Here is a 24,457-nt window from a genome sequence, read left to right on the forward strand (position 1 = left end):
ATGTGGTCATGAGGAGAATGTACAAACTCCTTACAGACAGCGGCAGGAGTTAAACCTCGAGTTGCTGATGCTTTAGAACGTTACACTAACTGCTGCACAGCCAACCCACCCCATATAAACATGTCTATGTTACCCGCTCTGCCATTTCCCAGTTCTCCTTCATGCATTTACTTATTGTAGGGGACTTAGAATTAGGCCATTCAGCCCGTCGAGTCTGCTCCGCCATTCCATCATGGTTGTTCCTGGATTCCACTCAGCCCCATACACCTGCCATCTCCCCATATCCTTTGGTGGCCTGTCTGATCAGGAAAGATCAACTTCCGCCTTAAATATATGCAGAGACTTGGCCTCCACCACAGTCGGTGCAGAGCATTCCACGGATTTACTACTGTCTGGCAAAAAAAAGTCTTCCTTATCTCTGTTCTAAAGGGCCGCCCCTCAATTTTGAGGCTGTGCCCTCCAGTTCTGGATACCCGCACCATAGGAAACATCCTCTCCACATTCACCCTATCTAGTCCTTTCACCTTTCAGTAGATTTCAATGAGATCCTCTCGCATTCTTCTAAATTCCAGTGAGTAAAGCCCAAAGCTGCCAAATGCTTCTCATATGTTAACACCTTCATTCCCAGTATCATCCTCTTGAACCTCCTCTGGGCTCTCTCTAATGACAACACAGCCCTTCTGAGATATGGGGCCCAAAACTATTGGTAATACTCAAGTGCAGCCTGACTAGTGTCTAATAAAAGTTTCAGCATTATCTCCTTGTTTTTATATTCTATTTCCCTTGAAATAAATGCCAACGTTGCATTTGCCTTCTTTACCACAGACTCAACCAGTGAATTAACCATGTGGGAGTCTTGCACGAGGACCCCTAAGTCCCTTTGCATCCCTGATGTTTGAATCTTCTCTCCATTTAGATAATAGTCTGCACTGTTGTTCCTTTTACCAAAATGCATTATCATACATTTCCCAACACTGTACTCCATCTGCAACTTTTTTGCCTATTCTTTCAATTTGTCGAGGTCCTGCTGCAATCGCTTTACTTCCTCAGCACTATCTACCCCTCCACCTGTCTTCGTATCATACACAAACTTTGCCACAAAACCATCAATTTCATTATCCAAATCATTGACAAACAATGTGCAAAGTAAGGGATCCCAATACTGACACCTGTGGAACACCGTTAGTCACTGCCAGCCAAACAGAAAGACCCCTTTTATTCCCGCTGATTGCTTCCTGCCTGTCAGCCATTTTGCTATCTATGCCTGTATATTTCATAGTTCTGCCTGTCACCCAGAACTGTAATGCCATAGGATTTTATCTTGTTAAGCAGCCTCGTTTGTGGCACCTTATTAATCGCCTTCTGAAAATTCAAGTAAATGACATCCACTGCCTCTCCTTTATCCACCCTGCTTGTTACTTCCTCGAAGAACTCTTAACAGATTTGTCAAGCAAGATTTTCCTTTACAGAAACCATACTGACTTTGACTTATTTTATCATTTGTCTCCAAGTACCTCGAAACCTCATCCTTAATAATAGAAATCAACACTTTCCCAACCACTGAGGTTAGGCTAACTGGCCTATAATTTCCTTTCTTTTGCCTTCCTCCCTTCTAAAGAGTGAAGTGACAATTACAATCTTGCAGACCTCTGGGACCATGCCAGAATCAAGTGATTCTTGAAAGATCATGACCAATGCATCAGTTATCTCTTCAGCACCTCTTTCGACTGGGATGGAGTCCATCTGGTCCAGGTGACTTATCCTCCTCAAGATCTTTGAGTTTGCCTAGCACTTTTTCCTTTGTAATACCAGTGGTATTCACTCATGCTCCCTGACACTCACGGACTTCTGGCACACTGTGAGTCTTCCACAATGAAGACAAGCAAAGTACCTATTAAGTTCATCTGCCATTTCTTTGTCCCCCATTACTACCTCACCAGCATCATTTTCCAGTGGTCCAATATCAATTATCACCTCCCTTTTACTCTTTATATAACTGAAAAAAAACTTTTAGTGTCCTGCTTTATATTATTGTCTATTCGGCCCACATAATTCATCTTTTCCCTTATAGCTTCTTTAGTTACCTTTTGTTGGATTTTAAAACTTTGCAATCTTCCAACTTCCTACTCTCTCTTGCTACATTATATGCCCTTTCCTTGGCTTCTATGCAGTCCTTAACTTCCTTTCTCAGCCATGGTTGCCTATCCCTGCCATTTGAGAACTTATTCCTCGATCTCTTATTTATCTGACTCCTGTTGTCACGGGGTGATAAACTTCCTGTAGCTCCTGTCTATCACTGCCTCACTTTCTCTAACAAGCTGAAGCTCATCAAGCTGCAGCTCTAGTTCCTTAACACTGTCTCTGAGGAGCTGCATCTCAATGCACCTTTTCATTGAGGAGGCTAGGAGTCTCCTGAAAATCCCACACCTGACACCCAGAACAGAACACTGTCTCTGCAGACATATCCTCTTTTCTCTCTAGCATTGAATAAGGAATGAACTTACCTAGCCTCCACTTGTTCTCGCTGAAGCCTTGCTGGGCCAAAGCTTTACTCGTCTGACTCAAAACTACTCTGACAATGGCCGCTCCTCTTGCCAGTACCGCTCTTTTATAGAGATTGTGTTTTTAAAAGCTCTTTGTTGTATCTCTGTGAGAATGCTCCAGCTGCATCTGCGCAGTACTTCAATCAATGACTCCTGTTGAAAAAGGTGCTGTTTTTCAAGCACTTTGTTGGACTTGCACAGGAACCTTCCTGTTGTGTCTGCACAGTACTCCAATTGATTCATAAACCTTTCTTTTTCATATTCCCTATACAGTGGATGCCAGTTACCATAAATTCCCGACTATAGAGCGCACCTGATTAAAAGCCGCACGCTCTAATTTTAGAAAGAAAATCAATTTTGTACTTGTACAGGCCGCACCGGATTTTAAGCCGCAGGTGTCCCACGTTGTAATATGAGATATTTACACAGAAAGATATTACACGTGAGGATTTTTTAACTTTTAATTAAATCTGTATGGTAACATAAACAAATACATATTGCAAATGCTTTTTTTGGAACAGTGCCTGTAACACAGCTACTTTTAAATATACATACGTATCGGTAACACACAAATTACGTTGCGTATACTTTTTTACTGAACAGTGCACGAACAACATTCCAATATCTCCTAACGACTGGTAAAAAAAATATATATACTGCAACCTACCAGGAAAAGTTATTGATCGCCTTCTTCATCTTCCTCCTGCGCACTAAAACCATCAAAGTCCTCTTCTTCAGTGTCCGAATTGAACAACCTCAGGATCTCGTCACTCACTTCAGTCTCTTCATTGTCGCTCTCACTTGAGCGCACGCGGTCCTCTTCATCACGCAGCAGACCAGCCTTTCGAAACCCGTTGGTGATGGTGGATGTTGTGACACGGCTCCACGCATTTAGGATCCACTGGCAGACTTGAGTTAAAGATGCTCTTCGCATGCGGCCTGTTTTGGGAAAGGATTTCTCGCCGCTCGTCATCCAAGTCTCCCACTCAACGCGCAGCGCCACTTTAAATGCCCGGTTCACGCTGATGTCCAGTGGCTGCAAATACTTTGTGGTGCCCCCAGGAATCACAGCTGGAATTGAGTTTGTACTCTTGATGGCAGCTTTCACTGAATCTGTTATATGGGCCCTCATGCTGTCCATAACGAGCAATGCTTTTTTTCTGTGAAAAAATCCCCCTGGTCGCTTGGCGTAGCACTCTCTCAGCCAATCCTTCATTAGACTCTCCATCATCCAACCTTTCTTATTGACTTTCACCATGATTTCTTTTGGGAATTTTTCCTTTGGCATTGTCAGCCGCTTAAAAATCACCATCGGTGGAAGCTTTAGTCCGGATGCTGTGCAGCTCAGAACACAAGTAAAATGCGTTCTCTCATGGCCACTTGTTTTCAGTGTGATGGACGAGTCACCTTTTTTATTAACAGTCCGAGTGAGAGGCAGGTCAAACGTCAAAGGTACTTCATCCATATTTATGATATCATCTGGCCCGATGGAATTCTCCACTATCTTTGTTTGAGTGAATGTGCGGAAGTTAGCAAGTTTTTCCTCGTGGTCGGGAGGGAGCTGCTGACACAGAGTCGTGCGTACCCTGACGGACAGGCCCTTTCGTCTCATAAATCTAAAACACCACGATGGCCCACCTCTAAAATCTTCGATTTTCATTTTGGTGGCGATTGCTTTAGCCTTCAGTCTGATCTGCACGGTGGAAACACCGCGGCCGCCTGCTCTCTGTGTGTTAACCCAGTCTTCAAGAAAGTTTTCAAGTTCGGGCCATCTGCTATGATTACCTCTGAAAGCTTTTGTCATCTTTTTGCATTGACTCAGTTCTTCACGCTGGCGTCTCCACCGTCTCACCATCGATTCATTTATGCCAAGATTATGTGCAGCAGCTCGATTTCCTTCTTCAACCGCCAGATTGATCGCCTTTAACTTAAAAGCTGCATCATATGCTTTTCTTCGAGTGTTTTCCATGTTGATGAGGGTGAGTACAAATGACTGATTTACAATAATTTAATTGTGAAAGTGCGCTTGATTTATCGTACAATTTCATTGGACCTCTGTGAACTACTCATCAATTTTATTGGTCTACTGTTACGAGGCAAAATGTTTTTGGCGGCATGAAAACAAAACATGCATTAGCCGCACCGTAGTATAGGCCGCAGTGTTCAAAGTGTGGGGGGGGGAAGTAGCGGCTTATAGTCCGGAATTTACGGTAGTTGGAACAGATCGGATCCAGTATCTTTTGGCCCAATTAAGCAGCTGCCCCTATTAGTTGAAATTTCATGAAAATAGTTAAAAGGCAAATGAAGATAAAGTGCTATTAGCTGAGTAGCAAGTTATGTATTTGAATGAAATACAGAACAAATTAGAACACTAGCAATACCTCTACAGTACTATAAAACTGTTTTTTAAATAGTTATTGACTGAGGTTTAGTCTGCCATATTCTTTTGATTGACTGTAAATGACCAAAATCAGCACAGGTACCTCGTGCAAATGATGGACTACTTTCATACAATATTTTAGACAATTGCATCCTCCAAGTCTTCATTTTTATTGTAACAATCAAGATGATTGTCAATAGCTTAGAAATTCCTGACTTCTTGTAGTAGTGAAATAATTTCACCTTCACTCTTGGCCTTCTCTAGCATCTCCAAGCTTGAATACTTGAAACTGTGGTGAGTGAAGCAGTTCCCAATTGTCTCACTGCTTATTTCTTGCTGAAAATGATCACTTTTTTCAAACACAACTGATGCTCTTTAAAAACTGTTTGTTGTAAACATGGAGTAGTTTCTAATGGCCATGCAATGCACACGACTGACACTAGTTAGAAACTGTTCAGCAGCGGTCCCTTGACCCAATTAAGCAGAATAGTGTTCCAAATAAACAGAGAATCCCGGCTATTTTCTCAATTTAGTTTTTGTTATTTAAGAGTTGTCCCAAATAACTGGCTATCCCAATTCACTGATGGCCAATTTACTGGAATCGACTGTAATTTCTATCTCACTTTTGCTCTTTTAATTAAATTTTTTTGCTTCCTTTCAGAAGTCAAAACTGTTTATACTGTTCCTGTTCTTGAAAGTTGTTTTCTTTGTCTAGCAATATTATATGATTCCTCTTTGGATCTGAAGCTATCCTTCATGTTGGTTACCCATTGTTGGGTCTCCTTTCTATGTATTTTTATGCAGGCAAACTATTGGAGTTCCTTGAAAAGCCATTGCTTTTCCATTGTATGTCTTTTGATGATGCTTTGCAACCTACCATTGCAAATAATGAAAGTATGAGGAATGAGTTGGCTAGTTTAAATTCAGCTTCCTGTTTCATTTTGAACTACTTCATTTACTGACTAGGGGACAAAAATCTGGCATGTTATTGAGTAGTACGCAAAATCTTGGAGGAACTCCAGTGAGTTAAGGCAGCAGAACCTAAATATGAGATTCTGCAAATGCTGGAACACACACAAAATGGTGGAAGAACTTAAATACAGATAGGAAGTATGTGAGGCAGATGTTCTGTGCTCGGTGTCAGATGTGGGAAGCCCTGGAGACTCCCAGCCTCCCGGACGGCCACATCTGTGCCAGGTGCTTTGAGCTGTGGCTCCTTAGGGATCTGGTTAGGGAACTGGAAATGCAGCTTGATGACCTTCGTCTGGTGAGGGAGTGTGAGGAGGTGGTAGATAGGAGCTATAGGCAAGTAGTCACACAGGGGCCTCGGGAGACAGATAAGTGGGTAACAGTCAGGAGAGGGAAGAGCAAGAGTCAGATACTAGAGAGTACCCCTGTGGCTGTTCCCCCTTACCAGTAAGTACTCCTGTTTGAGTACTGTTGGGGGGATGGCCTACCTAGGGGAAGCAACAGTGACCGCGCCTCTGGCACAGAGTTTGGTCCTGTGGCTCAGAAGGGTAGGGAAAGGAAGAGAATGGCAGCAGTGGCTTCTATAGTGAGGGGGTCAGACAGGCGATTCTGTGGACGCAGGAAAGAAGCATGGATGGTAGTTTACCTCCCAGGTGCCAGGGTCTGGGATGTTTCTGATCACGTCCATAATATCCTGAAGTGGGAAGGAGAACAACCAGAGGTCGTGATACATATTGGTACCAATGACATAGGTACGACAAAGGAGGAGGTCCTGCAAACAGGCTACAGGGAATTAGAAAGGAAGTTGAGAAGCAGGACCTCAAAGGTAGCAATCTCGGGATTACTGCCTGTGCCACGTGAGAGTGAGTATAGGAATAGAATGAAGTGGAGGATAAATGCGTGGCTGAGGGATTGGAGCAGAGGGCAGGGATTCAGATTTCTGGATCATTGGGACCTCTTATGGGGCAGGTGTGACCTGTACAAAAAGGACTGGTTGCGGTTGACTCTGAGGGGGACCAATATCCTGGTGGGGAGGTTTGCTAAGGCTATTGGGAAGAGTTTAAACTAGAATTGCTGGGGGTTGGGAACTGAACTGAAGTGACAGAGGAAAAAGAGGTTGGCTCACAAATAGAGAAAGCTTGCAGACAGTGCAAGAGGGAGGAGAGGCAGGTGATAGAGAAGGGTCGCGCTCAGAGCGATGGTTTGAGATGTGTCTATTTTAATGGAAGGAGTATTATGAACAAAGAGGATGAGCTTGGAGTGTGGATCAGTACTTGGAGCTTTGATGTTGTGGCCATTACAGAGACTTGGATGGCTCAGGGGCAGGAATGGCTACTTTGAGTGCCAGGCTTTCGATGTTTCAGAAAGGACAGGGAGGAAGGCAAAAGAGGTCAGGGTGTGGCACTGCTGATCGGAGATAGTGGGTGGAAGTTAGGAACAGGAAGAGCCAGGGTTTTAGATGACATGGAGTTTGTTAGGAGTGTTCAGGAAGCTTTCTTGACACAATATGTAGATGAGCCTACAAGAGGAGAGGCTGTACTTGATCTGGTATCGGGAAATGAACTTGGTCAGGTGTCAGGTCTCTCAGCGGGAGAGCAGTTTGGAGATAGTAATTACAATTATCTCCTTTACCATAGCAATGGAGAGGGATGGGAACAGACAAGTTAGGGAAGTGTTTAATTGGAGTAAGGGGAAATACGAAGCTATCAAGCAGGAACTTGGAAGCATAAATTGGGAACAGATGTTCTCAGTGAAATGTACGGCAGAAATGTGGCAAATGTTCAGGGGATATTTACATGGAGTTCTGCATGGGTACGTTCCAATGAGATGAGGAAAGGATGATGGGGTACATACAGGAACTGTGGTGTACAAAGGCTGTTGTAAATCTAGTCAAGAAGAAAAGAAAAGCTTACAAAAGGTTCAAAAAACTAGGTGATGGAGATCTTGAAGATTATAAGGCTAGCAGGAAGGAGCTTAAGAATGAAATTAGGAGAGCCAAAAGGGGCCATGAGAAGGCCTTGGCAGACACAATTAAGGAAAACCCGAAGGCATTCTGTAAGAATGTGACGAGCAAGAGGATAAGATGTGAGAGAAAAGGACCAATCAAGTGTAACAGTAGAAAAGTGTGTATGGAACTGGAGGAGGTAGCAAAGGTACTTAATGAATACTTTGCTTTAGTATTCACTACAGAAAAGGATCTTGGCGATTGTTGGGATGACTTAGAGCAGACTGAAAAGCTTGAGCATATAGATATTAAGAAAGAGGATGGACTGGAGTTTTGGAAAGCATCAAGTTGGATAAGTCACCGGGACCAGATGAGATGTACCCAAACAACAACACACTCAAAATGCTGGTGGAACACAGCAGGCCAGGCAGCATCTATAGGGAGAGGCACTGTCGATGTTTCGGGCTGAGACCCTTCGTCCTGACACATCGACAGCGCTTCTCCCTATAGATGCTGCCTGGCCTGCTGTGTTCCACCAGCATTTTGTGTGTGTTGTTTGAATTTCCAGCATCTGCAGATTTCCTCATGAGATGTACCCAAGGCTACTTTGGGAGGTGAGAGAGGAAATTGCGGAGCCTCTGGCGATGATCTTTGCATCATCAATGGGGACGGGAAAGGTTCCGGAGGATTGGAGGGTTGCAGATGTTGTTCCCTTATTCAAGAAAGGGAGTAGAGATTGCTCAGGAAATTATTATAGACCAGTGAGTCTTACTTCAGTGGTTGGTAAGTTGATGGAGAAGATCCTGAGAGACAGGATTTATGAACATTTGTAGAGGCATAATATGATTAGGAATAGACAGCATGGCTTTGTCAAAGGCAGGTTGTGCCTTACGAGTCTGACTGAATTTTTTTGAGAATGTGACTAAACACTTTGATGAGGGTAGAGGATTTGAGCAAGGATAAGATACCCCAAGCAAGGCTTATTGAGAAAGTAAGGAGGCATGGGATCCAAGGAGACATTGCTTTGTGGATCCAGAATTGGTTTGCCCACAGAAGGCAAAGATGGTTGTAGACGGGTCATATTCTGCATGGAGGTCGGTGACCAGTGCTGTGCCTTGGATCTGTTCTGGGACCCTTGAAGAAGTGGAGGTATGGGTTAGTAAATTTGCTGATGACACAAAGGTTGGGGGTGTTGTGGGTAGTGTGGAGGGCTGTCAGGTTACAGCGGGACATTGATAGGATGCAAAACTGGGCTGAGAAATGGCAGATGGAGTTCAACCCAGATAAGTGTGAGGTGGTTCATTTTGGTAGGTCACGTATGATGGCAGAATATACTCTGGCAGTGTGGAGGATCAGAGGGATCTTGGGGTCTGAGTCTATAGGACACTCAAAGCTGCTGTGCAGGGGGACTCTAAGGTTAAGAAGGCATATGGGTGCATTGGCCTTCATCAATCGTGGGATTGAGTTTAGGAGCCGAGAGGTAATGTTACAGCTATATAGGACCTTGGTCCGACCCCACTTGGAGTACTGTGCCCAGTTCTGGTTGCCTCACTACAGGAAGGATATGGAAACCATAGAAAGTGTACAGAGGAGACTTACAAGGATGTTGCCTGGATTGGGGAGCATGCCTTATGAGAATAGGTTGAGTGAACTCAGCCTTTTCTCCTTGGAGCAACAGAGGATGAGAGGTGACCTGATAGAAGTGCTTGGAAGTAGGTACAGAGGAGATGTCGGGGGGAAGTTTTTCTATGCAGAGAGTAGTGAGTGCATGGAATGGGCTGCCGGCAACAGTGGTGGAGACAGATACGAGCAGGTCTTTTAAGAGACTCCTGGATAGGTACATGGAGCTTAGAAAAATTGAGGGGTATGGGTATCTGTAGGTCCTTTCTATAGTAAGGACATGTTCGGCACAGCTTTGTGGGCCAAAGGGCTTGTGTTGTGATGTAGGCTTTCTGTGTTTTTATAACTGAGCAGTTCAGCCAGCAGATATGGAGAGGAATGAACGGTTGACGTTTAGTGCTGAGACGCTTCTTCAGGACTGGAAAGGAAGAGGGGAGGGGAAGGAGTACAAGCTGGTAAGAGATGGGTGAGACCAGGTGGGTGGGTGGGAAGGAGTTTTAAAGTGAGAAGGGGGAGTTTGAAGGGAGAGGGGGTGAAATGAGAAGGGTGGGTGGAAGAGGGAGTTTTGAAGTGAGGGGGTTGGATTTAGAAGGGTGGGTGCTGAAATGAAAAGGATTAAAGTGAGGAGGGTGGGTGGGGAGGAAGTAAGGGGAAAAGGTGAAAGAATCAGAAGAGGACAGTGGAGTATGGAAGAAGGGGAAGGAGGGAGGTGGTGGGCATGTAAGAGGAAGAGTAGGGGTAAGAGGGGAGCTAGAATTGAGAATGGGGGGGAAAGAGAAGAGGGATAGGGGAAAAATGACCAGATTTTAGAGCAATTGATGATGATGCCTACAGATTGGAGGCTGCCCAGATGAGGTGTTGCTCCTCCAACCTGAGTGTGACCTCATCATAGCAGTAGAGGAGGCCATGGATGGACATGTTGGAATGAGAAGTCTATTTGAAATCGGTGGCCACTGGGAAATCCTGCCTTTTGTTGCGGGTGGAATGCAGTGCTTGAAGAAGCACTCCCTCAATCTGCATTGGGTCTGACCAGTGTAGTGGAGGCCACACTGGGAGCAGTAGATGTAATGGATATGACAATAAAGATAGAAGCAGAATTTGGTTATCTGGCCCATCAAGTCTCCTCTGTCATTACATCTTGGTTGATTTTTTTTTTCTCTCTCAACCTCATTCTCCTGCCTTATCCCCATAACCTTTGACACCCTGACACATCAAGAACCTATCAATCTCTGCTTTAAATATACCCAATGACCTGGCCACTACAGCCATCTGCGGCAATGAAGTTCACAGATTTACCATCCTCTGGCTAAAGAAACTCCTCCTAATCTTTGTTCTCAAAAGATATCATTCTATTATCTGGCTGTGCTCTCTGATCTTAGATCCCACATGCTATAGGAAACATTCTCTCCACATCCACTCTATCTAGGCCTTCTCCTTCGAAATAGCACCAGCAATTGAACCCCGATCTTGGAGCTGGTGCACTGTAAAGTGTAGTGGTAATTGCTGTTTGTCATTGGCCTTCTCCATTGCTGTATAATTTGTCAGACACGACTTAGAAGAATAACATCATACACCAGTTTGGTAGCTTAATGTCCAATGGTATGATCATTGACTTGTCACCTATTCACCCAGGACAGCACAAGAGATGCTGGGCTTTTTTGTCTGTATGTCTTCTGTTCATTCATCCATATTTACTTAAAGATACAGTGCAGAACAAGCCCTTCTGGTACAATGAGCTGCACTGCTCAGCAACCCACCCATATAACACTAGTCTAAACAGAGGACCAATAATGACCAATTAACCTACACACCAGTATGTCTTTGGACTGTGGTTGGAAACCAGAGCACCAGGATGAACTCCATGCAATTCATGGGAAGAACATATAGATGGCGATGGAATTCAACTCCAAACTCCGGAACACCCTGAGCTGTAATTCCGTTGTGCTAACCGCTACTGTACTGTGGCATTCAGTAGAAAGAACTTCCAATTTTCTTCACTTTTTGTACATCTCTTCAATCCACTCCCCCCCCCCCCCCAACCTGGTTGAATCTGCCTATCGGCACCCACCCCTAATCTACCAAACCCCACCTCCCACTGCTACAGGCTGGCAGTCTTTCCCGTTCCTTCTCAGTCTTGATGCAGAGTCTTGACTCGAAGTGTCTACTTGCACCTTTTTCCTCCACGGATGCTGCTTGACCCAATGAGAGTTTCTGTACTCTCATTGAACTCTAGAATGGGTCATGCCTGCTGGCTTTGGCTCATCTGTGTTGCCTGAATTTCGACATTTGAACATGGGGGAACAGAAGTTGCCACAATTGTCAGGATTGCAGAATTGTGACATAATATGCTCATAGCTTTGCAACCATTGCTGTTTCTAGTAACACACACAAAATGCTGGAGGAACTCAGCAGGTCAGGTAGAATCTTTGGAGAGGAATAAACATTCAGCGTTTTGTGCCGAGACCCTTCATGAGGATTGAAAAGGAAGGGGAAAGAAGCCCGAATAAGAAGGTGGGGAAGGGGGACAACTGGAACAGGGGTTCCCAATCTGGGGTCCACGGACCTCTTGCTTAATGGCATAAAGGTTGGATCCGCTAGGAGGTGATAGGTGAAGCCAGGTGCATGGGGTGGGTGTGAAGTGAGATGTTGGGAGACAATGTGTGGAAAAGGTAAGGGGCTGAAGGAGGAATCTAATAGGAGACTGGACCGTGGAAGAAGGCTCAAGGGGCATGTGGTAGGCAGGTGAGAAGAGGAGGGGTAAGAGGGGAGCCAGAATGGAAAAAGAGGAGAGGGAGAAGGAAAACGGGGAAATACTAGTATACTTCTGGTACCTGTTGAACACATGTTGTTATTGTACATCTTTCCACTAGATGGTGATCTCATCCTTTAAATGAAATTAAAAACCAACTCAAGTTCCAAGTCTGTATCATCGAGCTGTTGATTACAACTCAAGATCTTTTTTGTAACGGTTTTGAACACCAACAATAAGTATAACTCAATGAAAATGTAATAGTCATCTTCTAACACTTGGAATTCTATTAATTATTAAACAAATGTCAGTTCCCCTAAAGCAAAAGAAAGCTCGAAGTAAGTAATTCATTATCAAAGTATGTAAATGTCACCATACACTATTTTGAGATTTATTTTCAAACAGGCATTCATTCACAGGAAAATAAGGAAATGCAATACAATTCATGAAAAAGTATAAATAACAAAGACTGACAAGCAACCAGTATGCAAGAAAGGACTAATTATGCAAATAATAAGAATAAATACATAATTAATACTGAGTTGTAGAATCGATGTGAATGAAGTTATCTACACTGGTTCAGGAGCCTGATGGTTATAGTGAATCTGTAGGTTGGGCATTATCTGTGGAGAGAGAAACAGAGTTAATGTACCTGGTTAATCACCTATCCCCAATTTCAGTGACTATAACAAGCAGGATTAATAAGTTTATTCTCCCACACATGGTCTCAGGAAAGCTTGGAAATTCTAGAGTAATTTCTGCTGTTAATAAAGGTGTTCATGCATGATGTCCTCGCCATCTGGAGTGTAAATTAATATGGCAAAAATAATTTAAATATCACCAACCCTTATTTTGCGATGAAATATTTGAATTGGCTGTTTTGTGTGGGGGATTATAATTCTGGGACAATATTAGACAAATTGTATTGCCCCATACTGATGGACTGAAGTTTGCTACCACTTTATACATGAAAATCATGAAGTGACCTTTTTTATATCGGAAGCCAGTTTATATTTTATATTGTTCATTTTAAATCTTCCTTAAATTTTGGGTCTCTACCGGAAAATCTGTGTAATACTAATAATGGGGTATTAATGCCAATTCTTTAAATTTGATAAATATCTTGACGTTTTTTTGGCTGGAAAGTTTTTGAATTATGTTCCATTAATCAGAAAGCATTCTGGGACATATCAGTAAGCAGTAAATGAATGCTAACACATCTTGGGATAATCTCATTGAACCAGATTGCCGTGTCTGGAAGAAATACCTCCAGTGTTGTTAAATCTGAGACCAAATTTGAGAAGCTGAAGGAATTACTGAGTAGGTTTGTTTTCAGTACAGTTAAACAGTAAAGACAGTAGAACATCAAAGAAAAGCATTGAGTTTTTAAAGAGTGTGCAAGTCCAGTCAGGAAAATTTACATTGCTGCATTTTGCAGCAGATAGTGAATCAGAGTAAAAGTCTGTCAGTAGCAGAGTCTCTTGCTAGCAGTAATATCAGAGGTTAAATTCATGATTATTATCTAAAATAACAGAAGTAGAGCAAAAACTTAAGTCTGTTAATAATGCTGATTATTGTACTCGTACCTTATTTAGTGGCTCATATTTCATGTAAGCCAAAAACGACAATACATTTTAACAAACAAAATCCTTGAGGAGCTCAGTAGGTCACACAGCACCTATGGAGAGGAAAATCAGTTAATGTTTCGGGCCAAGACCCATCGTCAAGACCTGATGATTCCTGAGAAAGGGTCTCCGCCCTAAACATCATTTGTTTATTGCTCTCCATAGGCGCTGTCTGACCTGCTCCAGTATTTTGTGTGTGTTGCTCTGGATTTCCAGCATCTGCAAAATCTCTTGTGTTTATAGTCATACATTTTAACCTGTTCAGAATCTCCCTTGAGAATCCCAGTGTAAGTACTTGTTCTTCCATTGTTTAATTTATTTCCTTATTTTTAATTGAGTGTTTCATTTGTCCATTGTACCACTGAAACTGTTGACAATTACATTTGACATTTTTTTATATAAAAGCCTGCACAGTTAATGTTCAGGATGTTGATACCTATTGCTTCCGTTGACCTTAGTACATGCGATCCATTAACACGTTTTCTCTTTCAACATGTCACTTGGTGCACATTTTCTGTTTAAAAAGTATTTTAGCATTGTTTGTCTTTCTGGGCTTCTGCTGTCAAATCTTTGTTGAGCTGCTCTTTCATTGAGTCACTGTGGAGTTTCCAATCTGGGACACCTTAGTAATACACACCAAGCCCCTTAGGTCTAAGGAAGTCAGGAGGAGAGGCAGTGACATACTAACAACCGGAAACTCAGCTCTGCTGCACTGATACCACTGCTCACAAATATGTGGGTGCATTTCTCGGCTGGTGTGAAAATGTGCACAGATGACCTTGCCAGCCACTGTGTCTGCACATGCCCTTCTCCCTCAATGCTCGGTCCTTCCTGAGCATTTCTGCAGAGCAGGTCATGTTGTTGACATTCTTGATACTAGATACCTGAAACACAGCTCTGTCACAGCAGGAAGTTATCAGTTGGACTGAGGTGAAGATTCAAGCCTCCTCAAATATGCAACATTCCCACCAGCTCCTGCCAATCCCCTGATGTGATCACTCAGACTGGAAAGGCAGCATTCAGAAAGGCAATGAGAGCCCTGAGCCCATGTGTCAAGAACACACAGAAACCTAGGGTAACCTGTGAATGGAGCACAGTGTTTCTCAAACTACCCATTTCACTGCCTAATGATGTCAAAGTTGGTGGGTTCTACATAAGTCTGATCAGATACAGATTTACTTATCCGTTACATTGAAACAATACAGTGAAATGTGCTGTTTGTACTAACTACCAACACACCCTAGCATGTGCTGGGTGCACATTCCGGTGTCAAGCTGGCATAACCACAATGCTTGGCAGAACAACACAGAACATACCATACAACAAAGCAACAACAGCAGAACAAGTCCCATTCTTCACTCCCAGCCAGGCACATCCACAGTCCTCTAACTCCAGGACAGACTGTCTTTCACTCCCAGCTGACGCATGATTCACGCATTGGGCCTACGAATTCCCCAGCAGACTCGCAGACCTGTGGCTCTGGCCATTGGGCCTCGACTTCTAGACTTCTGATCGATCTTCGATCATGGTCCAAGAGCCCAGAGAATATGAGTGGAATACTGCCCTAGTATGATTTTTATTTAAGTGACAGTGATGAATTACAGAAGCTGACAAAGAAAAATACATTACTGTGCAAAAATCTTAGACACACACACATATATATATATAGATATAGATATATATATATAGATAAGGAGTGCCTGGGGCAGGGGGTTGGTGGCACAGGTGCAGACTCACCCAGCCCTGAGACACCAGGCAAGGTAATTTAATTCTAAACAAATAGTTTATTGATCAATACAGAATGTGTCTCTGGTGCTTCCCACTCCCTCCTCTTGCCCGTCCCCTTTCCCCCAACCTGTCCCCTTCCCACTCTCAGTCGGCAATAGAGATCCGTATCAGAACCAGGTTTATCATCACTCACATATATCATGATTTTTTTTGCGGCAGCAGTACATGCAATACATAAAATTACTTCAGTATTGTGCAAAAGTCTTGGGTACCCTAGCTCTATATGTCCCTAAGACTATATCAAATAGACTGAAGATAGAAGCAAATTATGCATTTGCCTCAAACATATCCTGTTGCAAATAATGTGTTTCTATTTAAAGGTACAATGATTACTGCTATTGGATCATGACAAATAATTGGCTGCCATGTTAGATGTAGTTACTTATCTGATTTTTTTGTGGTCTTAACTTTCGGATTCCCTCAAGTAATAAAAGTGTAGTTATCTGTAATTTTAAAGAATAAAAAATTTAGGATTTGAAGGTAGATATAAAACCACTTGTTTGTTAAAGCAGAGTTCAAGTGCTGAAAGTAGTGAAAGTAGGAGATGCAGGTTAGTAAATATGTGGGTGCTTCATACGATAAATGACCCTGTGGTTGTACTTGTGGGCTGCAATGTAGGTGAAGTGTGGCTGATTAGATAAATAATTGTTTTTGTTGTGCTGTGTTTGGGAGGAGTGTAACTTATTTTAAGTGTCTGTGAGAAGTCAGTTCCCAGAATCTTGCTAATGAATTCATACTTACTAAATCATTTCTATCTTTGTCAAATGTGTTAATGATATCCTTGTGCCACATATCAGAAGTTACTGTATACTCTTCCATTCCTCCAAGTTGTTTTAAATGGAAAATTACCACAGATAGCCCCTGATGAAGCCCAAAACGTCTCCTGTTTGTTTTCTTCTATCGATGCTGATTGATTTGCTAAGATCCTCCAGCAATTTGTGCATTCCAGCATCTCCAGATTCGATTGTATTTATGATGAGTTGTTTATTTTTGGGAGAATGCTATGCCATATGCTCATTGGGTTTTGAAAGAGGTGGCTGAAGAGATTGTGAAGGCATTGGCAATGATCTTTCAAGAATCACTAGATTCTGGAATGGTTTTGGAGCAATGGAAAATTGCAAGTGTCACTCCACTTATCAAGAAGGGAAGGAAGATGTTGGAATCCATTATTAAGCATGAGGGTTTGGGGTACTTGAAGACATGATAAAATAGGCCCAAGTCAATATGGAAAAATGAATAAAGGAAAGTTTTACCTTACAAATCTGTAGGAATTCTTTGAGGAAATGACAAGCAGGATAGACAAACTTGAATCAGTGAATTTTGTGTACTTGGATTTTCAGAAGACCTTTGGATTAGGTGCTTCACTTGAGGCTGCTTAACAAAATAAGATCCCGTGATATTACAAGAAAGATTGTGCCACGGATTGGCTGACTGGCACGAGGCAAAGATTTGGAATAAAAGGGGCCTATTCTAGTTACCTGCCAGTGACTAGTGGTGCTTTATGGGTTTTAGTACAGGTGTCCCCCGTTTTTTGAACATTCGCTTTATGACAACTCGCTGTTACGAAATACCTACATTAGTACCTGTTTTCGTTAACCAAAGAGGATTTTCGCTTTTATGAAAAAAAGACGCCCGCTTTATACGTGTTTACCCCGAGAAAGACTACAATGACCATGAAGCCTTGTGCGGGCAGTTGTTTGTGCATGTGTGTACGTGCGTGCGCATGTGCATACGTATGCGTGTACGTGCGTAGGCATGTACGTCTTGATTTTTTTTTTCTCTCTCCAAATAGATTTTGGCTCGCTGTCTTCCCAATATTGATAAGTGAAACTACACCGTACCTACAATATTTCTACTTTATATGGGGTGTATATTTATCATATTCCAGCTTTTACTATATGTTAGTGTTATTTTAGGTTTTATGTGTTATTTGGTATGATTTGTAGGGTTTTTTGGGGTCTGGGAACGCTCAAAATTTTTCCCATATAAGTTAATGGTAATTGCTTCTTCGCTTTACAACATTTCAGTTTACAAATGGTTTCATAGGAACACTCTACCTTTGGATTGCGGGGGAGACCTGTATTGGGATTGCTTTTCTCACATTATATGTCATTGATTTGGATGATGGATTTGATGGCTGTGTGACCAAGTTTGCAGATGATACAAAGATAGGTGGAGAGGCAGGTAGTGTTGATCAAGCTGGGATTCTGAAGAAGGGCTGGGACAGATAGGGAGAATGAGCAGAGAAGTGGCAGATGGAGTATAGTGTAGGGAAATGGGTAGAAAGAATAAAAGCATAGACCTTTTTCTAAATGGAGGAAAAAATACAAAGATCAGAGGTGAAAAGGGACTTGTGAGTCCTTGTGTAGGATTCCCTGTAGATCAACTTGCAGGTTGAGTTGGTGGTAAGGAAGTCAAATGTAATGTTAGCATTCATTTTGTGAGAACTGGAATATAAGAGCAAAGATTTAATGCTGAGGCTTTATACGGAATTGCTCAGACTGCACTTGGAGTATTGTAAGCAGTTTTGAGCTCCTTATCTAAGAAAAGATGTGCTGGCATTCCTGTGTGACAGACAGGACACACAGCCGGGGGGGGGTGGAAGGTGTGTGTGTGTGTGTGTGGACAGACAGGACACACAGCCGGGGGGGGGGGAGGCGTGTGTGTGTGTGTGAGTGTGTGTGTGTGTGTGTGTGTGTGTGGACAGACAGGACACACAGCCGGGGGGGGGGGGGGGGGGGGGGGGGGGAGGCAGTACAGAGGAGATTCACTGTACTGATTGTGGGAATGAAAGAATTAATATTTGAAGAGCATTTGATGGCTGTGGGCCTATACTTGCTGGAGTTTAGAAGAATGAGGTGGAATCCCATTGAAACCTATCGAATATTGAAAGGCCTAGAGAGAGTGGATGTGGAAAGGATGTTTCCTGTAGTGGTTGAGTCTAGGACCAGAGGGCATTGCTCAGAATAGAGGGACATCCATTTCAAACTGAGATAAGGAGGCATTTCTTCAGCCAGAGCATGGTGTACCTGTGGAATTCATTGTCATGGACAGCTGTGGAAGCCAAGTCATTGAGTATATTTAAAGTGGTGGTTAATAGGTCCTTGGTTAGTGAGGGCATCAAAGGTTACAGGTGGAAGACAGGAGAGAGGGTTCAGCCATGGTTGTATGGCAGAGCACAATCTAGGCCGAATGGCTTAATTCTGCTCCAGTGTCTTATGGTCTTAATTTGAATTTAAATTCCCCGGCTACTTGTGTCACTGAATTGGTGGTCTAGATCTTTTGGTACTAGTTCACTAATTTAACCAGTATTTTTTCCATTTCTGTATTTAGAATGTTAGATTTCTGGAATCGACAACCTTGTTACTTGCAAGGTATCCACAGACTTTTGCATACGAAGTATGCAAAGATATGGTGAATGCATAGAAAGGTGAATAAGGCACGGGTTCAGCCATGAAACAGCACAAAGGACTGACAGCTTTTTTTAAATGCTTAATACAATTATACTTAAAGTTAGTCATAAGCACAGGAGATTCTGTAGATGCTGGAAATCCATGTGTAGCACATACAGTCCTAATGAAGGGACTTGGCCCAAAATGTTAACTGTTTATTCCTTTCCAAAGATGCTGCCTGATCTGCTGAGATCCTTGAACATTTTCTATGAATTACTTGACTTAAAGTTAATGATTATGTAGATTTTTTGGAAATCCAGAGCAAAGCACACAAAAATGCTGGAGGAACTCAGCAAATCAGGCAGCATCTATAGAAAGGAATAAACAGTCAAATGTTTTAGGCAGAGACCCATCATCAGGACTGGAAAAGAAGGGGGAAGAGAGCAGAATAAGAAGGTGGGGGTGGGAGGAGAACAAGCCGTCAGATGAGAGGTGAGACCAGGTGAGGGGAAAGGTGGGTGGGCGAGGGGAGGTGGATGAAGTGAGAAGCTGGAAAGTGATAGGTGGAAAATGTAAAGGGCTGAAGAGGATGTAATCTGGTAGGAGAGGAAAATGGACCATGTGTGAAATGGAAGGGGGGGGGCAGATGTGGAGGAAGTGAATCCCAGTGAATAGGAAGCATACTTTCATTTTAAATCTTTTAATATGCACTGGACATTTGGAACTTAGAAACATAGAAAACCTACAGCACATACAGGCCCTTCAGCCTACAATGCTGTGCCAAACAAGTACTTACTTTAGAAATTACCTAGGGTTACCCATAGTCCTCTATTTTTCTAAGCTCCATGTACCTATCTAGGAGTGTCTTAAAAGCCTCTATTGTATCCGTCTCCACCATCGTCACCAGTAGCCCATTCCATGCATTCACCACTCTCTGCGGTTTTTTTTAATAAAGAAAGAAACTTACCACTAACATCTCCTCTGTACCTACTTCTAAGCACTTTAAAACTGTGCCCTCTCATGCTAGCCATTTCAGTCCTGGACAAAAGCCTCTGACTATCTACACGATAGCTCTAGACATTTTGAAAAAACACTCAGTGGCCAGTTTACTAGGTATCATTAATACCTAATAAAGTTGTCACTGAGAATATTTTTGGGGTCTTCTGCTGTAGTCCATCCGCTTCAAGGTTGGATATGTTGTGCATTCAGAGATGCTTTCCTGCACACCACTGTTGTATTGTGTGGTTATTTCAGTTATTGTCGCCTTCCTATCAGCTTGACCTATCTCCTCTGACCTCTCTCATTAACAAGGCATTTTCACTCACAGAACTGCCACTCACTTTTTTGCACCATTCTCTGGAAACTGTGTGTGAAAATCCCAGGAGATCAGCAGTCTCTAAGATAATCAAACCACCCCATCTGGCACCAACAATCATTCCATGGCCAAAGTCACTGTGATCACATTTCTTCCCCTCCTGACGTTTGGTCTGAACAACAATTGAAACTCTTGACCGTGTATGCATACTTTTAAGCATTGAGTCACTGCCACATGATTGGCTGATATTTTTTAATGAGCATCTATATCTACTAAAGTGGCCACTGAGTGTATTTTGCAGCCTTTATCTTACCCATTTTCACAACAGTTACATGGATGCTCAGCATCACAGATGCTTTAAAAGTGCTTTATAGTATGTACAAATGTGTTAATAATAAACACCCAGCTTGGATGTAGTCCTAGTTGTCAAACAAGTCTACTGTAACTTGCTTACATGCACGTGAGAACAAAGTGTTTCCTTATGGATGAATGAGATGCGTGATCGATGGCAGTTTCAGAACATCAGTGTGAATAAGAGCAATAAACACAAAAAACTGTAAGAACTCAGGAAGTTGGGTAGCTTCTATGGAAAGGAATAAACATTCAGTGTTTTGGGCTGTGACCCTTCAACAGGACTGGAAAAGAAGTGGGAACAAGCCAGAACAAGCTGACGTGAATTAAAATCAACTGGCTTAAAATAAACCAGCTGGATGTGCATCGTTACCTCATCGGGAGGTCTAATGGCTTTGTCTCTCAAGATAGTTTGTGTCCTAGGAGGTGGACAGATTCTTGTATATGGCCAGCATTTCTCACCACCTCTGGTACTGTAGAAGTAATGATCAAAAATGTTAATTTCTTATTGTTAAAGTTCCTTCATGTCAAGACATAATTTGTTAACTATTTCATAAATTGTACTGTAGATTAAATGCAAGGATTTAAGGATTTGGGAAATATTTTCTTGCAATTGAGATGTGCTTTAGAACATGGTAGTGTACAGCACATTAAAGACCCTTGGCCCACAATATAATGCTAACTGTGTAGCTTTAAGATCAATCTAATCCTTTTCTCCTACATAGTCTTCCATTTTTATATCATCCATGTTCTTGTCTAACAGTTTCTTAAATACCCCTCTGTATCTGTCACCACTATCATTTCTGACAGCGCGCTCCACGCACCCATCATTGTGTACGTATATTAATAAAAACTTGCCCCTAACGTCCCTCCTATACTTTCCTCCTGTCATCTTATGAGAAAGTAACTAACAAAGCCTGTGGGAAAGTAATCTCAGTCTTCGTTCAAGTAATGGTATGTTTGAAAGATATTAAGTGCTGGGATCAGGTTACCTTAGTGATGTTTCAGTCTTGTCCAATGAGTAAAATGTGTATATGCTGTTTTTTATTGTGACCGTGTAGGATAGTGCAAGTCATTTCATTCAGTGAATCCTTGTGTATAATTGCAGGACCTCAGCCTGGATGCATGCGGGTTTAAAAGAGAGGGTCTGAACGATGAAGAAACAGTGAGGTATGCTGAAGCATGTTTTTGTGTTTGTGTGTTGACGTAAGTACTGATAAAATCTGTGAAGTATTTTCCTGTGTAGACCCAGATTTGGAGCCTTTGACAGTCTTCAGGTAGATTGTCTAATCCATGCCGTGGCTGTTAGCATCTCTAGTAATTAGAAGCTCCAGCAAATCAGACAAATTCTCCCATTTCCCCCCCCCCCCCCAAACCACGGGCAGATAACTTGAGGTACATTTGTTCCCATCGACACTTACTTCCTCATGCTTGGCAAGCATTGGCAGAACCTGAAAGCAGGTCAACTCATATATTTGCATCTGTGTTGCTGAAAGTGTGTGGGAATGTGCAAGTGACAAAGGTAGGGGAGCATATAATAGTATCCAGCAGAGTCCACACCTCCCACTGCTGGGAATAAAATGTGACCATAGATTCAGATTTTATGTGGATGATGGCTCTTACTCCGAGGCTGGTAAGAAATGCTAATTGTTCTGTTTATGAAATTAATTAACTGGTAAAGTCTAGGTCTTGTGGAAGGTGACAATATGCTCAACTTGGTGTGATATCCTTTATTGTACTGATTAACTCTACCTGCTTCAGCAGTAGTGTTATTAGGACATCACATAAAATGCACCAAATAATATATCCACTCTGTTTGCTTTCACTTTCTCTGTGAAATTGTATCTAATTTGTGCTTTGTAATGTATTTTAGATTTGAGTAATCTTGTTAAAAATTGCAGTTTTGATGTGTGCAGTGACATTAAAAAATTAGGTTTTCCCCTTAGAACTTTTTCCATCAGTTTACAGCTCCCTGAAAGTGGCTACACAGGTTGATGGGGCAGTTAAGAACACATATAGTATTCCAGCTTTCCTTTATTAGTGGAGGCGTTGAGTTTGAAAGTCAGAAAGTTATGTTGCAGCTTTATAAAGCACTAGTTAGGCTGCATCTGGGGTATTGCACACAATTCTGGGCACCCCTTTATATGAAGAATGTAGAGGCTTTGGACAGGGTGCAGAAGATGTTTTCCAGTATGCTGCCTATATTAGAGGGCATGTGTTGTAACGTGATGTTGGACAAATTTGGGTTATTTTCTCTAGAGTGACAGGGACTAAGGTGAGAGGGATAATTTCAAAGGAGGTATGAGGGGCAAGCTTTTTTTTTTTAAACACAGTGAATTGTGAATGCCTAGAATGTGTTCAAATCACAAACAAGAAAATCTGTAGATGCTGGAAATCCAAGCAATGCACACAGAATGTTAGAGGAACTCAGCAGGCCAGGCGGTGTCTGTGCAAAAGAAGTCCTGCCGAAGGGTCTCTGCCTGAAATGTCAACTGTACTTTTTTCCATAGCCTGGCCTGCTGAGTTTCTCCAGCATTTTCGTGTTGCTTGTCATGGCGGTAGAGGCAGATACATTAGGGACTTTTAAGAGATGTTTAGATAGGTAAATGAATGTGAGGGAAAAGGATGGATAAGGGCATTGTAGAGACAGAAGAGATTAGTTAGCCATTTGATTTCTAATTTTGTTTGGTTAACACAGCATTGTGGGCCAAAGGACTTGTTCTTGTGCTCTTTGTTCTGTGTTCTAAATTGCTCATTGAAGGAAAGAGCTCTAACATTGGAACAGACCGTTTCAGGTGACTGGGAGACCGTTTTGCTAAACACCTACGCTCGGTCTGCCAGAGAAAGCAGGATCTCCCAGTGGCCACACATTTTAATTCCACGTCCCATTCCCATTCTGATATGTCTATCCATGGCCTCCTCTACTGTCAAAATGAATCCAAACTCAGGTTGGAGGAACAACACCTTATATACCGGCTGGGTAGCCTCCAACCTGATGGCATGAACATTGACTTCTCTAACTTCTGTTAATGCCCCTCCTCCCCTTCTTACCCCATCCCTGACATATTTAGTTGTTTGCCTGTTCTCCTGCTGTGTTCCACCAGCATTTTGTGTGTGTTGTTGACAGCTTCAGTTGTGTGCTTTCCAGAGTCAGATTTTGCATGCTGTATGAAGCTACCGTAAAACCATAGACCTTAAGTCTCGGGAGCAGAATCAGCCCATTTGGCTCATTGTGTCTGCTCTGCCATTCTATCATGGCTGATTTATTATTCCTCTTAACCTCATCTCCCACCTCCTCTCCTTCCCCCACCCCCATAACTTTTGATGCCCTGACTATTCAAGAACTTATCAGCCTCCTCTTTAAATATACCCGATGGCATGTCCTCCACTGTCATCTATGGCAATGAATTCTATAGATTCATCACCCTCTGGTGGTGAATTCCTCCTCATCTCTCTTCTAAAGGGGCATCCCTGTATTCTGAGGCTGTGCCCTCTGGTCTTAATGATCAAACCTCAATCATTCTTTTCAGTACTGTTTGCACTTTTCCATTTCCCACATCAACAAACCTCCAGTTTTTCTGGCCAGTCGAAGTCTTGCTGTGGGGTATCTCCTCGGCTCAGCTAATTTGTTGGTGTTTGCCTCAAATTTATATAATTTACTACCTCTTTTAACATCTTGACAATTTTTTTTAAACTTCTTGAAATCTAGTACTCATATCTTTCATTAATTTTGCCTTGAATGAATAATGTAGATAATGGATAATGGATAATATAGAATTT

General features: G+C 42.4%; 1 protein-coding gene across 3 annotated transcripts in view; it reads left to right on the top strand.

The window, feature by feature from the left end:
• Positions 1-24,457, top strand: part of azi2 (5-azacytidine induced 2) — an 83,463-nt gene that overhangs the window by 18,297 nt on the left and 40,709 nt on the right. For all 3 annotated transcript variants that reach the window (XM_073024505.1, XM_073024504.1, XM_073024506.1), the window contains one exon: positions 21,786-21,847. In XM_073024505.1, coding sequence (XP_072880606.1) covers positions 21,786-21,847 — 62 coding nt within the window. The remainder of the gene's footprint in view (positions 1-21,785; positions 21,848-24,457) is intronic.

The sequence above is a fragment of the Hemitrygon akajei genome, chromosome 20 (assembly GCF_048418815.1).
Source record: "Hemitrygon akajei chromosome 20, sHemAka1.3, whole genome shotgun sequence".
Classification (NCBI taxonomy): Eukaryota; Metazoa; Chordata; class Chondrichthyes; order Myliobatiformes; family Dasyatidae; genus Hemitrygon; species Hemitrygon akajei.